The 15,925-nt window shown below is 41.3% G+C and overlaps 1 protein-coding gene across 4 annotated transcripts in view; it reads left to right on the top strand.

Moving 5' to 3' along the window:
- Positions 1-15,925, top strand: part of ntrk3b (neurotrophic tyrosine kinase, receptor, type 3b) — a 204,416-nt gene that overhangs the window by 100,110 nt on the left and 88,381 nt on the right. For 3 of the 4 annotated variants that reach the window (XM_069690324.1, XM_069690327.1, XM_069690325.1), the window contains exons 5-9: positions 775-929; positions 1,524-1,666; positions 4,860-5,001; positions 13,518-13,817; positions 14,402-14,416. In XM_069690324.1, coding sequence (XP_069546425.1) covers positions 775-929; positions 1,524-1,666; positions 4,860-5,001; positions 13,518-13,817; positions 14,402-14,416 — 755 coding nt within the window. The remainder of the gene's footprint in view (positions 1-774; positions 930-1,523; positions 1,667-4,859; positions 5,002-13,517; positions 13,818-14,401; positions 14,417-15,925) is intronic. The other variant, XM_069690326.1, reaches the window with a different exon arrangement.

Here is a 15,925-nt window from a genome sequence, read left to right on the forward strand (position 1 = left end):
CAGACAGATGCCAAACATTCCGGCTTCCTGCAGGTGTGTTTCCTGGGAATCTGGAGCAGATATTTCACAGGAATTCCTTGAAAATTGCAGTCCTATAAAATACTTGTTGTAGTGAATAATAACATTTTAGTCAAAGTCATGTGCATATGTAAAGAAAGTTTAAAAATTGTCTATATACAAGAGAAAGTGCAGTCTGAGCAACAGTTCATGATGCATTTAAGCACATTATTGAGCTGTAGATCTCCTGCACTTTGGACTTGCTCTCAGCCCAATACAAACTCACTTTTATTCATGCGTTTAAAACACAGAAAAATATAGACTTGAAGCGTAAAAAATATGCTTCAGCCATCGCTTAGCCCAAGCAAAACACGAGCCTTTAGCCCTTTTGTGGCTGGAGGGGGAGCTGCACAAGCCCGACAGTCAGGAGAGGACTGGGGACTACAAATGGTACAAACCTGGAAGGTGTGAGACTACCAGACCTCTGCGGCCCTCTCAGCTCTGCACAAGGCTAGACGCTTGAGTGGGGAATTAAAGATGATATCTCTGCTTTCAGTGCCTCAATTGTGATCTCTTTTTTAAAAAAAATATTTCATCGTAATCAATTTTATAGAAGTGGAAGGCGGTGGAGCAGCCTTTTCATTTTTAGAAGAGACATGGTTGGAGTTGTTTTCACTGTTACTGAATATATGAACTGAATGTAGAATGTTGTCGTTGTTCTTTGTGTGTTTCATTCAGCTTGTTGTTAATTTTGTTGTTCCCTCATTGTTTTTGAAGGCATCTGGACAGCGTGGTCTTTGACTGCGGCTGCGACATCCGCTGGATCCAGCTGTGGCAACAGAGAGGAGAGGCCGGGCTTCACACGCAGCAGCTCTACTGCAGGAACGGGGCCTCCAAGATCCGACTGCACAACATGTACATCCATAACTGTGGTAAGAGGGGCCGGGGGGGATCCGTGTTTGAAAAGGAGACAAAGAAAAGGGAAGAGGAAGCAGCAGAGGAGAGAGGGTGGGAAAAGAGGAGAGAAATACAGACAAAAGCGACAGTAAAACCTAGGAGGAGGAAGGAAAGGGCAAAACGTGAAAAGGAGGAAATAGAGGAGAAGCAGGGAGACGAGTTGAGGCGGGAAGAGGAGGAGGTGTGACAGAGTTCAGAGGGTGAATCTGATGTGAGGAGCTGTGTGTTGATTCTGACAGAGGCTGTAGACTCTGCAGTATTATCTCCTAGTGGTGACTCATCCCTGTGACATCCAGTGTGTGTGCGTGTGTGTGTGTGTGTGTGTGTGTGTGTGTGTGTGTGTGTGTGTGTGTGTGTGTGTGTGTGTGTGTGTGTGTGTGTGTGTGTGTGTGTGTGTGTGTGTGTGTGTGCGTGTGCGTGGATGTGTAGGACTGCTCCCTTTGTACTAATTTTATTACAACAATGAAAAGTGATTAATTGATTTGGTGTGACAATATGAAGACACAGGCAGTGACAGGTGAGGACTAACGTGAAAATACACTGTGTATGTGTGCGTGTGTGTTTTTCAGACTTGCCAGAGATCAGTGTGAGCCACAGCAGTGTGCTGGTGATGGAGGGTGACAATGTGACGGTGAGCTGCAACGGATCCGGATCACCGCTGCCTGAGGTGGACTGGACTGTCAGCGGGCTGCATTCCATCAACACGCACCTGGTGAGACACACACACACACACACACACACACACACACACACACACACACACACACACACACACACACACACACACACACACACACACACACACACACACACACACACACACACACACACACACACACACACACACACACACACACACACACACACACACACACACACATACATATCGCTATGGCTACAAAAGAGCATGAAAAATACCAAATACTTAAATAATAGAAACAACACAGAGATAATTGAACTATTTTTGGACCATTAAAGTGCCTCTGAGTCATCCATGTCCCCGCCCTTCACATGTGACTGAACTAAATCAGAATAACATGCTGCTATCAGGCTAAAATAATCCAGATAATAATAACTTATTGTCTGAATAATAACATGGAAGGATTTGTTATTCCTCGAGGAAGTTATCTTCTGCTCCCATTGTGAAAACCATCAGCTTTCAGTCGACTTGCTGACTGCTGAATATATGATTGCAGTTATATTTGGTGCACAGTTGGAGTGTTAAGAACCGTCCCAGTGTGCACTTAGGCACAAGAATCATGGATTGAAATCGTCGTTTTACTGCTCTCATATTGCCCTGCACTGCGTCGCACACTAAGTTCATTATCTCCATCCTTTCATCAATTGTAAACAATTACATATTATTACCGATGGACAACTGTGAGCTGAGTGAGCTGGGTGAGCTGGGTGACATGTCTGACGGCGGTTGGCAGGCGGTGTTTAAGGTGCATTAATAAACCTTTTGTGCTTTGGAGTGTGGAGCAGAGATTAAATCTCCATTAAGGCAGCACTGCAAGATACTCTCACTCATATATTTCCACTATTACAGGTTATATAGATTGTTAGGTTATAGAGTGGTGAGTTTGCCTCACTCTTATGTGTCTGCATAATTCATAATATTGAAAATATTAAGAATAAATGTATCCGGCACAATTATAGAAACATATCTTATTTAGCTTCATTTGTAGTTTGATATTAAGCCACAATATATTTATCTTATTATATAATATAGTGCATGTAGTACTATATATTAGAATATATAATCATTGTTTACACATTAGACTAAAAATAAATTGATCCTTATGTTCAGATTACAGAAATAAACATCTTTGAGCTAAAATTTCCAACAAAAACATTGATAACATTCATGATTAAATGGGCGTATATATGTCTTCTAATGAATTCTGATTAACCGCACTCACCAGGAATAACATAGATACTGCCCCTTATCTGTGTGCAAGTACAAAGTTGTATATTTGTATCATTCATGTGTAGCTGTGTTTTTAATTTTTCCAGTGTGTAGTTAGATTCAACACACTAGTGAAGAAAACTAACTGTTTGTGAATCATGTTTTTTGGGGGGTGAAAAAGACAAACCTACAAGCCGACAGTTGCTTCCGGCCTCCCGCTCCGGTAACGTGAGCTTTCTTTGTGGGTCGTAGCTGTCTGTCAGGACTACTGCATGTGGTTACAACTACGGTGAATGTTGTGTGTATGACTCGGAGTCACAGGACTGTGTACACAGAAGGTGTAAGGTAATCAGCCTGTTTGCAGCAGGATGTTTTCAGGCAGTATTTAGCTAGGGGTCGCCTGCTTTCTGAAAGCACTGAACCCAAAACACACTAACTGTAGTTACATGTGTACAAAACAGGAAAACAGACTGGAAGCTTAACAACATGCCTTGTTTATGTGCGTATAGAGAGCCTCTGTTGGCTGCTGGATTAATTAAAGTATGAGCCGGATGTGAGACGGATAACTAAAAATGAAACCTTACTAATATCTTTCAAAAAGCAACTTTAATTGTATAAATATGGTATTCAAACACTGGCTCTATGGCTCTTTCAAGAGTCGGAGTTTTATTCAGTTTTGTACTTTATGATGTACATCACAATTATATCAAAGTTCTTTCATGATAAATCTGCAAAAGCAAGACATTTGTATCAGAAAATGACGTCAGGTATGTGGTTCAGCTTGAAATGTCTTGCTCATGAATACAGATGTCAGTAAACTTGCACACAAGGAATTGTTGCTCTGACGACGAGGACCAAAAACATTTTTTTTATCCCAGGACCAAAAAAATTTGACTCGTGAAATCATATGATATTTTTTATATTCCTTAGAATCAGTTCCTCCACAGATGGAGACTTTTCCAGAGAGGTGATTGAGTAGTATGAGTTACCCGTCTGAACCTGGGCCGTCAAACATGGCTAATTAGGAGATTTTTTTTTTTTTTTTTTAAACTCTTTGATTAAACATATTAAAAGAGAGCTGTGGGAGCCTGGAGTCAGAAATGAGATCAACACTCTGATTGGCTGAATGCTAATCATTTATTTGCACTTAGATGACTTGCTGGAAGTATGCCGAGAAATCTTCCATCGTGCACTGTGGGGGTAGACTCACTCAGTCACATGCAAAGAGCAGGACCGAAGATTAACCTGCAGTGTAGCTCCCTGATCAGCTGTGCAGCACAGGTTACCATGATCATCTCCCCTTGTTCAAAATAAGCCACTTTTGTATGACTGAGAGGCCTGAGCTGAACCCACAGCGAGCTGACTAACCCGCTAATCTTGCTTTCCCGAGTCGGGCCCCCCCGGGGACGTCACAGCAATAACAACTGCAGAGATAAAGAGCAAGCAGAGAAGAACAGCGGTCTCTGAACGTGCCGAGCGGCTATATTTGTCATCTGCGTCTTTAACACTTGCAGTGACTTCACAGATGAAAGTTTACCTCAGCCTCGGGCTCGATGTTTTAGGGTAGACCGATACTGTATCAGGATGAGTGAAGTGCTCGGGAATGGGAGCCCGGCCAACTGAAGGCAGGAAGGGAGGAATAGGAATTGTATTTGGCTACCTAAAGGTACAAAATTGTGTATTAATTAGTCCATTTAGTGCCAAAGCTGACAGTATATCACTCTTCACATTCTTCCGGTAATGCCAGACTCACAGTAGTAAGATCAGACTACATCAACGAGGTGATTAATTCCCGCAGGTAGAGCGCACTGCTTGACTTAATTCCGTTTCCTTCCACAGGAATTTAACCAATGAATAATTAACTTTAATTATAATTAAGTAATTAAAGATTTAAACCCCAGTAGTATAATCGTATGTGCTGTACAGTATATCCTTCACGTACCTAACCACCACTCCTCTCTCTCTCTCCGTGCCTCTCCCTCTCTTCCTCCCACAGTCTAATGTGTACTGGCCCAACATCCACTCCATCAACCTGACTCTTTTCAACATCAGCCGTGATGACAACAACTTCCAGCTGACCTGCATCGCCGAGAACGTGGTGGGGATGACCAACTCCTCCATCCAGCTCAACGTCCAGTGTGAGTTGCAGGTTTTCTCTGATTAAATCTGTAGTGTAGCTCTGCCCAGAGGTGAGGACTGAAGCCCAAAGTGGAAGCAGTAACTGTAGACCAGTGACAAGCATTTCAATACTACACCACATACTTAGCCTCGTTGATTAGATGTGGGTGTTAATAAGGAAACACAAATCTCTCTATGGGAACAACTCTTTAGGGCTTTATTAGTTCGTATTAATGCTGCCCATTTTACATGCAGTTAAGTATGTTGACATTAAATATTTGCCCATTCTTACTAATTTATTTAATTAGTCTTCTAATTTGCATAGCTGTTTATGTTTAATATCCCCAAGGTTAATGGTGAGACATTATGAGCCTCCGATGCATTTTACCCAAACGCTGAATCTAATAGCTTCATCCAGTGTGTGTACATACACACTGTGAGAAATAGCACTAGTCAACAATGACAACAAACTTGGAAACTGTAGGGGTTTTTATACTTGAATGTTGTTTTGAGTTTACAATGGATTTAAAAGTTGATACATCCCTTAGTTTGAAGTTTTGTTGAAGGGCCAGGTTAATAAAGGACCTCAGCTGTTCTAATGTTGGGATTTTACTTGACCTCATGTTAATCATCTTCGTGTTCCTCTTAATGAGACACATGCCCAATTCAGATAACCAATTCAGGTAAAGATTGCAGGTGTCTAAAAGTCTACACTCATATCAGCAGCTCTGTGGGGCTACATGCAGTCATAAAGATAAATGCTAACTGCAGAATGCTAAACATGTTTACAGTGACATTGTGAACTTGTTGATTAATATAAGTGTAATGTAATTCATAATGCTAACATTTGCACTCAAGACAAAGTGTAGCTGAGACTGATGGGAAAGTAAATAGCTTGACAAGCAAACCAAAATTACAAAATACATTTTTCATCTCATGATGGCACAAACTTAAAGATGATGTAAAGTAGAAGTGAAAATGAGTTTTAAGGTCATCACACAACACAAGTATGGGTTGTTAACTACCCATCCAAATTTGAATGAAAAAAAAAACAGACAAGTTTGTTAAATTAGGTATTAGTTTGAAATAGTGAGAAATCATCAGTCTTCTCTGCTCTGAGACTGGGGGGGCGTGTCCTGAAGGACCTGAAGCTCCGCCCCCTCGCTGGAAGGTGTTCAGTGTCCTGTAGGACAGTCCTGTGGCTGCAGTTCTTTTCCCCACTAAGCAGTCTGTCAGACATCCAACCTCTCGGTGACTTTATGCATGATGTCCCACTGGTCCTCTGTCTCTCTGGTGGACGGAGCAGCCTGCTTTATGAAAACAATAGAATCAGAATTTATTTGTCCAATGAGTGAAACATATAGATGCAATCAAATCCAGCTTGTCCCACTGAGCTGTAACACAGGAAGTAAAACTGGACACCAGAGACAGAAGACAGTGAGTCTCCAACTACTTCTAACGCACCTGCATTACAATAGTGGAGATAATAAGAGAGGAGGAGTTGATTTAGTTCTGTAACAACTGCAACATGAACAACGCTGCATTATATCACATGTCAATTCATTACATCACATGTCAATTCATTACATCACATGTCAATTCATTACATCACATGTCAATTCATTACATCACGTCTATTCATTACATCACATGTCAATGCATTACATCACATGTTAATTCATTACATCACGTCAATTCATTACATCATGTCAACTCAAACCTTGAACCTGCTCAGGTTGAGCTGAAAATCTTTCTCTTCCACTGAGGTCAGTTCAGCTCTGCGCTGCAGGAGGAACGGTGCGTCCGTGAGCTCCGTCCGTCTCCGGTGGAAGTTGGTGAAACTATCCTTCCTGAAATGGTCCCTGTTGAGGCGGCTGTTGGTGTTAATCCTAAAGTCTCCTTTAGCGAAACTCTTCACGAAATCAATCCACCTCTTTTTCCTTTCTTCATCAGTAGGGAATTTAAATAGCGATGCAGCGCTAGTTTGGAGGTTCTTGCTTCCAGGAAAGATTCCCTTGCGGGTGGAGGGAGACGTCCTGTAGCAGCTGGCTGATGTACAATAACAATCTGACTACGTCAGGAGTAGAACTGAAGTCCAGTGGGATGACCTCTTATGCAAATGAGCTCCAGGCTTTTATAGCGTTTCACTGTGTGAGAGGAGGAGCCATGCAGAAGGTTATATGAACCAGCTCTGCGGTAGCTCGGTGACGTACTGAAGTTACCTTTTACCTTCGCCTGAAAAAACCTGAGCTGAAGACGGATGAGAAACTGTTTAACGGTCTAACTCTACATTTCAGTGTGACAAAGTTTTCAAATGTTGCACATGCTTTAAGCAACTCATTTAACACGTATATCATGTATTGAGAATCTTCTCTTTAAAGGATGGTCAAAGTTATTACATTTCAAAGCGAGCATGAATATTTTCACCCAATTTCATGACAATGTAACCAACGATTGTAAAGACATTTCACTAATTACCAACTTATGGATACTTAAGAAGAAAAGTCAGGAGATCATTAAATTCAGTAGAATTCATTGATGTGTAATGATCACAAATGTCTGTACCAAAGTTTATATCAATCCATCCAATAGTTCCTGTGATATTTCAATCTGGACATGAGTGGTGAATCTTGAGCCACGATAAAAATGCTAACAATGCCAACAATGCTAATCTATCATGTTGTTTGCTTTGTAAAAGAAACACGCCAATCAATGTTGCTTTAACTGAAATATTAACACAAAAGTCACCACAACACCTGTATTGTGTCTTTCAATCTCTGTCTTGGTTATTTAATCCTATTAAAAAGTGAAATTATGTTGCTTTGTTGTTGAAGGCATTAATCAGTGAAGCCTGCTGGTGTGGTGATTACTTGGAATAAAAACCTGTTACCGACCACTGAGCAAGTGGCTTATCTACATTATTGGCCATCAGCTTGTCTGCAGACTGCCATGGTTTGGTAAAAGTTTGGCATTAATATTCTGGTACACCAAAATACAGCAACATTTCAAAATGTTACTGTCACGTTTCAGTGGTGATTTGTATCGTTAAGACCGTCGTTGTGAAAACCTAATGACAGCCTGTGTTAATTCTGTGTGATAGGTAACACTAGGCCGACCTTTTCCCCTAAAAATGACAACTTTTTAGACTTTGCATGAACAAATGCATTTGCAGTAAGTGTAATGCCGCTCTGGTAATCATTTGCAACAACATTTTGAAATGTTAATTGTGCTTTTATTATTATTGTGTTTTTTCTACAATAAGTTACTTCTCAGCCTGGTATCACCACAAAATTCCACTAGATGTCCACTAGAGGATACTGTGTCAGTGTCACGTTTTGCCTCACCCAGGTGTGAAAAGTACACACATGTATGAAAAGAACCTGAGCCTCAAAGAAGGAGGTCTTGTGACAAAATACAAAGAGAGATAAAGTCTGCGTAGGAATAAGTCGGGGGAGTGGTTGGAGGGAACAAACACACAGGAATCAACGTGGATTTCTTTGAAGTTACTTCATTAAGTTATGTACATAACATAATGTATTTAACTTAACCCTACCAATCCCAAAGTTGCTTTTTTTTTTTTTTTTAACCGAAACCATGGTTTTTCCTAACTCTAATCAAGTAGTTCATGCGCCTAAACATAAGCAAACCTAAGCCACCTTGCTTTTTTACGTCTTTTTACGTATTAAACGGTTTAGCGTACACCAGGATACCGGGTTGAACACAGGTAGCTGTTCAGCAAAAGATTGTGCCCTTTCTTAAACACTGAAAAAAATCAATGATTACTTGAAGGTGTCAACCTTGTCCATTCAGTCTCATTCGGGGAAAGAACAAAAAACAATAAATGCTTCTACAAAATACGTATTTAGACTCTAGTAGGTACAGTAGGAATGCTTTGAGCCAAGGATGCTCTGTGGGTTTTTTTGGGGCACAAGATGTCTTTCATGGCAACTTTGATGGTCTTATATGTTGGGGACTGCAATTTATCATGCATTAATGACACAGACAGTCTGAGAGAATAATTTACAACAGGAAAAAAAAATCTTTATCAAGCAGAACAGCCAAATTATGCAGGTACATTTAGAATGCAATGAGGTGTTGCACAGTTACAAACCAAGTGAAATTGATGTAGCCAATTAGCAAGAATATATCCTCCAGCCCACATGAAAGCTCAGCCTTGATCTGAGCGGAAAGAGAAAAGGAGAAAAAAAAATGTAACCCTCAGCAATGAGAAAGCAATGATGTGGTAACCATCAGAATGTTTTTCTAATATCCTGACCATGAATTACAGTATATACTTCAGGTCTTACATAAGTTTACCCAGTGGATTGGCCCTTGGGCAGATTTGGGACAGACTCTATTCAACGCCAATATTTATCAAAGGTGTCTGACATTTTTCTCTTTGTAGCAAGCTTCTTCTTGTAGAGCACAATCTATTGTAGCTGTTTGCAATGCGTCACGCAACCGGACAGGGGAGATTTGTCACCAATTCAAACACTCCCTACTAGAGCAGAGCTACGAAGGACCACACTAGAATGACAGATTGACGTTGCAACATCTAGTCTTCGGGGCCTCCTCCACACTTTTTGGATGTACATCTCTGGGCAATTTTTTTTTTTCCTGTTGACACTCTGCTGGTGCTGCAAATTAACTTATTAATTTTTCACCACATGCTCTGATGGTAATTACATTTCCTCCCCTGTGCAGACTATTGTCTCTGGAAATGTCATAAAATAGCTTAAACTGCTGCTCTGAGTAGGGAGTAATCTGATTGACAGCGAAATTACCAGCCGTCAAGTGACATTCTCTGCATTCAAAGATGAGTTCCCTATTTTAGTGAAACCATAATTAACCACAATGCAAATTATGCAGGCCCATTGTTCTGCTGCTGCCTGGAACAATAGCAGCTCTACAGCTGTGTGGACTCACACAGCTTACCATGTTTTCTTCTTTTTGTCCTGTGGACAAGGTGTAACTGTCAATTAGGGCTACACCACTACTCACGCCTGGGTTGGCAGTTCACTTCCCTGAGTAGCTCTACAGTTAGAGCAAGGCATAACCTCAAATTAAGGAAAATCAATTTGAATATTGTGTGATTGAATCCCGGCTGAGGCTCAACATGTAACTGTGCTGTTTCTAACAGGTGAACATCTTAATGTGGTTCAATGTGGTTCAGCCCAGAGGGAATAAGTAGCAATATCTGTCCCACAAAACTGTTCCTCCGCTGTCACCGCCAGCCATGATGTCCTATCTGAGGCTGGCTGGTACACGGCATTTAGAGAACACCACCAGTGTTGGCACTAGATAACATTGCACAACTCGCCTTGTATTCAGTGTTCTCGGTGATCAAAGGCACGCCGTTATCAAAGCTTGTCATCTGTATGAGTGCCACGATGACACCATGTTGTTATAGACCAGTATGGAGCGCCATAATGACTTGCATTGTATTGACCGAGACTGGACTGACAGCCACGCTGAGGGGAAAATGGATCGGTCCCTAACTGTCCATCAACAAGAGAATTTCTCTTCTTTTTTTTTTCCTCCTTCTCTTTAGGCTGCATGGCTCTATTGATGCCCTCACTTCACTCCTTCCTCCTCTGCTTTTCTTTACTGTAATCTCTTCTCTTTCTTCCCGTGCTCAAAATCACAGATTGGCATGCACACCCACACCAATGTGTTCGCACATTCACAATTCCTAGACTTTAGTTCAGTTGAATGACTTTATTGTCACTATTGTCTGTCACCAAAGCAACGGATGAAATGACAGCTTTCACACACCAGTAAGTAGTTTATTCATGTCTTCACTCGATGATTAGTTGGTTTGAAAACACGAGCTTTCAACGACAGAACTGAAACAGTCAGTTACTTTTATGATCAATTAATCTATAAAACATTTATATTAATTATTATCTTTATCTATCGCTCAACCGTTACCACAATTTCAGTTTATGGTTGTGGCCGCTCAGACGTGTTTTCAGTTGTTCAGAAAGGCCACACTAGAAGACGGTTGCACAAACAATGTAATAGGCCTACTATAGATATATGGATAACATACAGTCTTTCCTGGAAGGCATTCATAGTGATGACCTAATATGTTCACATAAAAAAAAAAAAAGATTGCGTAAAGAATAAGGAAGAGAAGAGCGCTACGGAGAGAGCTTTAAACCCAGCTAACTTTCTCAGCTCGACACAGCTGGTCAGTCAGGACATGAAGTGAGTATGAAAGTCAGATTAGCAGTTTTCCACCTGTATAGGTGGGGGTGTGGTGAAGGGGGGGGATTTCTGTCACTTTCTTTCCACCTGACAGGCAGTTGTGATAAAACATACTGCCTCTTTTACGATTACTGTTTAACCAGCAGTGACAAACCAATTGTGCTGGATTACCAAATCTGCTATGAAAAACCCTGCCTTGTAGAGATTAAATTCCTTTTGTGATCTACATGGGCAATATTTCAAGGTGAGTCCAGTTTCCAGATCTCAGGATTGCCTCTGTTGTTATATTGGATGCAGTCCTATTGGCTTCTTAATTTGAGATGAATGAGAGTCAGCACCTACAAGTCTAAGGCCGTGGCTCTCTGCCGGAAAACGATGGATTGCTCCCCCCAGTTAGGGAGTGATTTGTTGCCCCAAGAAGAAGTTTAAGTGTCTCCAAGTCATGTTCACAAGTGAGGTTAAAAAGGAGTGAAAGATTGACAGGAAGATTGGTGCCGAAAGAATGAGATTGCAGCTGCAATGTGTTTCCTGCGTAGGTTGGCTTGGCTGACCCTTAGAAACAGGATAAAAAGCTTGAACATTGAGAGTGACCTTGGAGTAGAATCACGGCTTCTTGAATGGAGATAGTTGAGGTAGTTTAGGCATCTTGTTGGAATACATCCTGGGCACCTTCCATTGGAGTTCTCCCAGGCTTGTCTAACTGGTAGGAGGCCCCTTGATAAACTGCAGTTGATGTGGCTCATCTGGTCTAGAATTGCTTTAAAAAACTGGAGGAAGAACTGGAAGTCGTTCTTGGATAGATGGAAATCTGAACTACCTAGTCTCTTGGATACAAGGATAGATAGATTATAGAAATCTTTGTCAGCATGGCAATGTTGCTCTATCTTTTGGTTTCAAACTGAACAATCTCTTCAACTTTCTTATGCATTTCCACTGAACATTGTATGTGCATGCTCCCCAGAGGATGAAACATCATGACTTTAGCAAACCCCTGACTTTTCTACGAGTGCCAATACGAGGTTTAAGTAAAATGTTTTTGAATTGTTGGGCAGTTTACTTTGAAATGAGCTTTAAACATTCATGGCCCTCTCAGGATAAATTGCAACAACCTCAACTTTTTATTGCCTTTGTGTATAAAATGAACTATGCTCGTAACTTCTCTTGCCCTACTTTAGTTATGACCAGTGACATTCCCGTCCGTCTAAGGTGTACCTTGTGTGCAAGTATCAGCATGTCAAAATGCAGAAATAAGATTGTATAGTGGAATAAACACTTAAACAAAGTGACATACAGTAAAACCAGGCCCAAGTACTGTTCCAGAGTGGAAGCTACTATAGTAACTTGGAAATGACAGGGTAAATACAGTAAAATGCAGAGAGGGTGGTTGGGGTGGGCCGGGCCAGTTATTAGGGCCCCAAACAACTCTTGCCCTAAAGCCTCTAAACGGATTAATCCAGCCATACAAGTCCCCTATAATTAGCTGTTAATTAACAAATGACTTAACTAAACCCAACCCTATTTCTTGAAATCATAAAAAAAAAAAGTGTATTATTTTGCATATAACTGCAAGTGGATATTCTCTGGGGATGCTGCGGGGCTGTCTTAATGACAACATACACACATACAAACTGGGGGTTGTGGGCGCTGGGGTGGGATGGGGTGCTGGTATGTAGAACAGCCTCAAAGAGATACTGCCAGGTAATACAGTCTGCCAAATATTTCCTTTTGATGATGTAGCAGCAAGAGTGACTCATTGCAAAGACAAATCAGTGGATGAATTGTTTATGAAACGTATCTGATGGTATTAAAGTGATAAATTGCCTCTCAGCTCAGCGGTGTTGTGGATTCAGAGGTTTGTTGCTACATGTCAGGCAAGAGAGGCTCTGTGCTCGTTATACAGGGGAAATTCCTCCGTCTATTTCAAGCAAGAGGAGTTCCTCTGTCTGTTACTTCTCCTCGCCATCCCACGTAGTGCTGCAATATGTAGCATGCTGTAAAAGGCTCATTGCCACTCCCAGGCAAGAAACCTGCCTCTTAAATGTCAACTTTCCCAGAACAAATCTGCTGTGTTTAGTGTGCTGCTGCATTTTCTGAGGTTATTCAAAGAATTAGGAAAGGGTTTCACCAGCCCAAGGGTTGTGAAACTTTCTGGTCACATAAAGGTCTTTGTAATTCTTCAATTTGTGTTTAACCCAAAGAACAGGCAGACTGGTGAAGGTTTTAAGAGAAAAGAGGGCTTTTAGGTGATCTTCTCACTTTTGTCCTTATGCTCTGGATGGGGTGTCAGTATGCCTAAACTGTTTCAATGTCTCCATCCTCCCTGCAGTCCCTCCAGTCATCCTGAGATTGGCCGAACCCGAGCAGCGCCTTGATACCTGCATCGAATTCACGGTTCGGGGTTACCCTCACCCCAAACTGCGCTGGTTCTACAAACAAAAGGAGATTCTCCAGAACGAGTACATCCGAACTGACATGGACTTCTACCAGGACTATCTGGAGGGCTGTCTGACCTTCCAGAACCCAACGCACATCAACAACGGCAACTACACCCTGGAGGCCAGCAACCCCCTGGGAACAGTCACCAAGACAGTATATGGTCACTTCCTTGTGGCCCCTGATGACAATGGTGAGTGGTGTAAGGAAACATTGGTGCCAACATAATCACAATTGAGGGTGTACTCATGGTTGAAAGGCCATTTTTACAAGGATTTCTAGCACATTTGTACTGCCTGAATATCGCCTTCAGTCTAATGGATTTAAATAAAAATCAAAGCACAGAAGAAAAGAAGAAATACTGCCAAGTAACTCTGATTCCCACAAGGGCGAGCATGGCTCACTTTTCATGAATGAACATCACAATTGGAACAAGTCATCGACCAGTTGAATTTTTTCTTTAACTACCTGTTGTATGAATTACAGGTTCCATTCTTGGTGGAAGAACTATTGGGAGCTTTTAGTTTTTTATTAAAATCTCCCCTCCCCTCACAGGGTGCAGGTTGAGCAGCTGATCCCGGCTGGCTGGAGAGCCGCCGGGGTTCATTCACAGCTCACTCAGGTAGATTGTTCACTTGCAGTTCACCTTGAGTTTGCAGGGAGGGGGAATAAACCCACAAAGACTGGCAAATTTCTCCCCATGGTCAATATTCCAAGGTTAATACCTTGTGTCAATTTAATGACATAGCATGACTTTCTCTGTCTTCTCTTTTGCAGACACAGTGGAACTAGGTGAGTTTTTCTGTTTTCAAATGTAACCCTGCCACTTCTTGTTTTTTAGCTTTTGTTTTTTAGTGCTTGTTTGTTTGGCGTCAGTGTGCACACACATGCACACATACATTACTTATTGGTTGACAACCACTTTCGAGATAGTTACCATGGAGAAATTTGTTCACTTTGTGTTGCTGTCCATAAAATGCTGTCAGTGTTGCTGCTCAATTTTGAGTGTTATTAATCTCCACCTTGGCTTTGCTTGGCAATCCAGGCTTTCATTATATTCTATGCCTTTAAGGGCATCCCAGACTGTGCAGTGAGATGGCACTGTACACACTTTCCTTGCTTGGATCACGTCTCCCTGTCAATGACCTCCAGGTGCTTTTTTCAGTTGTTTTTGGTTTACGCTAGAGTCTTTACAATAAATAATATTCTATTCGTCATACACCCTGGATACATCAGCCTCTCAGTGGTTTACAGTTTCCAAAATTCAGCAGAATCTGTCTTTTTTTCATTTTGTGCGATGTGATGCTTCTTATGTAGCTTCAGTGTTGTCCTGCTTTACTTATATATATTCCCATACACTGTCACGGTGAGGTGTCCTGTACAAGGACAGTCGTCTACTGCTTGGTAAGCAACTCAACTTGAGTAGCCGGGCTCGGACTGGCTGTTTGCTAAGCTCCTCCCCCTCTTGCAACACATGTTGTTAATAGTGTCTGAATTTTGGAACTTGGGGTTTCTTTATTTCAAACTGAAAAACAAAAGTAGACTTTTGCTTGTAGCGTACAACTTCCTACTGGTTGATCACAGCAGATTTGATCAACTATAGCAAATAAGCTAATATTTTTAGCGAGCTGTTTTGCGCTAACGGTATCCTCTTGAGTTGATTGAAAATACCACCTAAAGCTGTCTATTTAATGTTTCAAGGCAGCTGACTCACTCTGAAGCAAAAACCATGTAAAAGGATATCAGTACTCGGTGGCTATAAACGATATTGTGCAAGTAAAATAGCCGATGGTAGCAGATGACTCTTATTTCAGTCCCTGTTGAATGGCAAGAGGGAGGTTTGAATGACGTTTTATTATGTTTACAATTTCTGACGATTATGTTTGTCTTCTAATACCACAAAAAAAGGATTTAGCACGAGGACTAACCTCAGGGAATGTTAGAAGGGGTTGCTATGGTATATATTTGACAGTCGTGCTGATGTTAGTCTAAACTCTGTGATAGTAGCATGCAGGAGGACCAGTTTCAACGCAGTGGGTTAAAACTACACCTATACTATAGGACGTGTCAGTCGTGAACAAGGCTTTTTTTTTTCCATTAAATAATGTTCTAAGAAATCCTCTCTGGCCTTGAAAACAATTCTATTTTCACTACATAGAGTAAAATAGTTAGCTGGACATGGTAACAGTTGCAGCTGAAACCAGAAACACTCACCATCAGTGTTAAGCTACGGTTGGACAGTCAGTCCGGTCTTCAGGGAACATTTGTTGATGATATTATTTATTTCTTGTATTGGTCCCT

This window comes from Brachyistius frenatus, unplaced genomic scaffold (genome assembly GCF_029030835.1).
Source record: "Brachyistius frenatus isolate BFR_SWC_R1_liver_20210118 unplaced genomic scaffold, ASM2903083v1 Contig_9, whole genome shotgun sequence".
NCBI lineage: Eukaryota > Metazoa > Chordata > Actinopteri > Embiotocidae > Brachyistius > Brachyistius frenatus.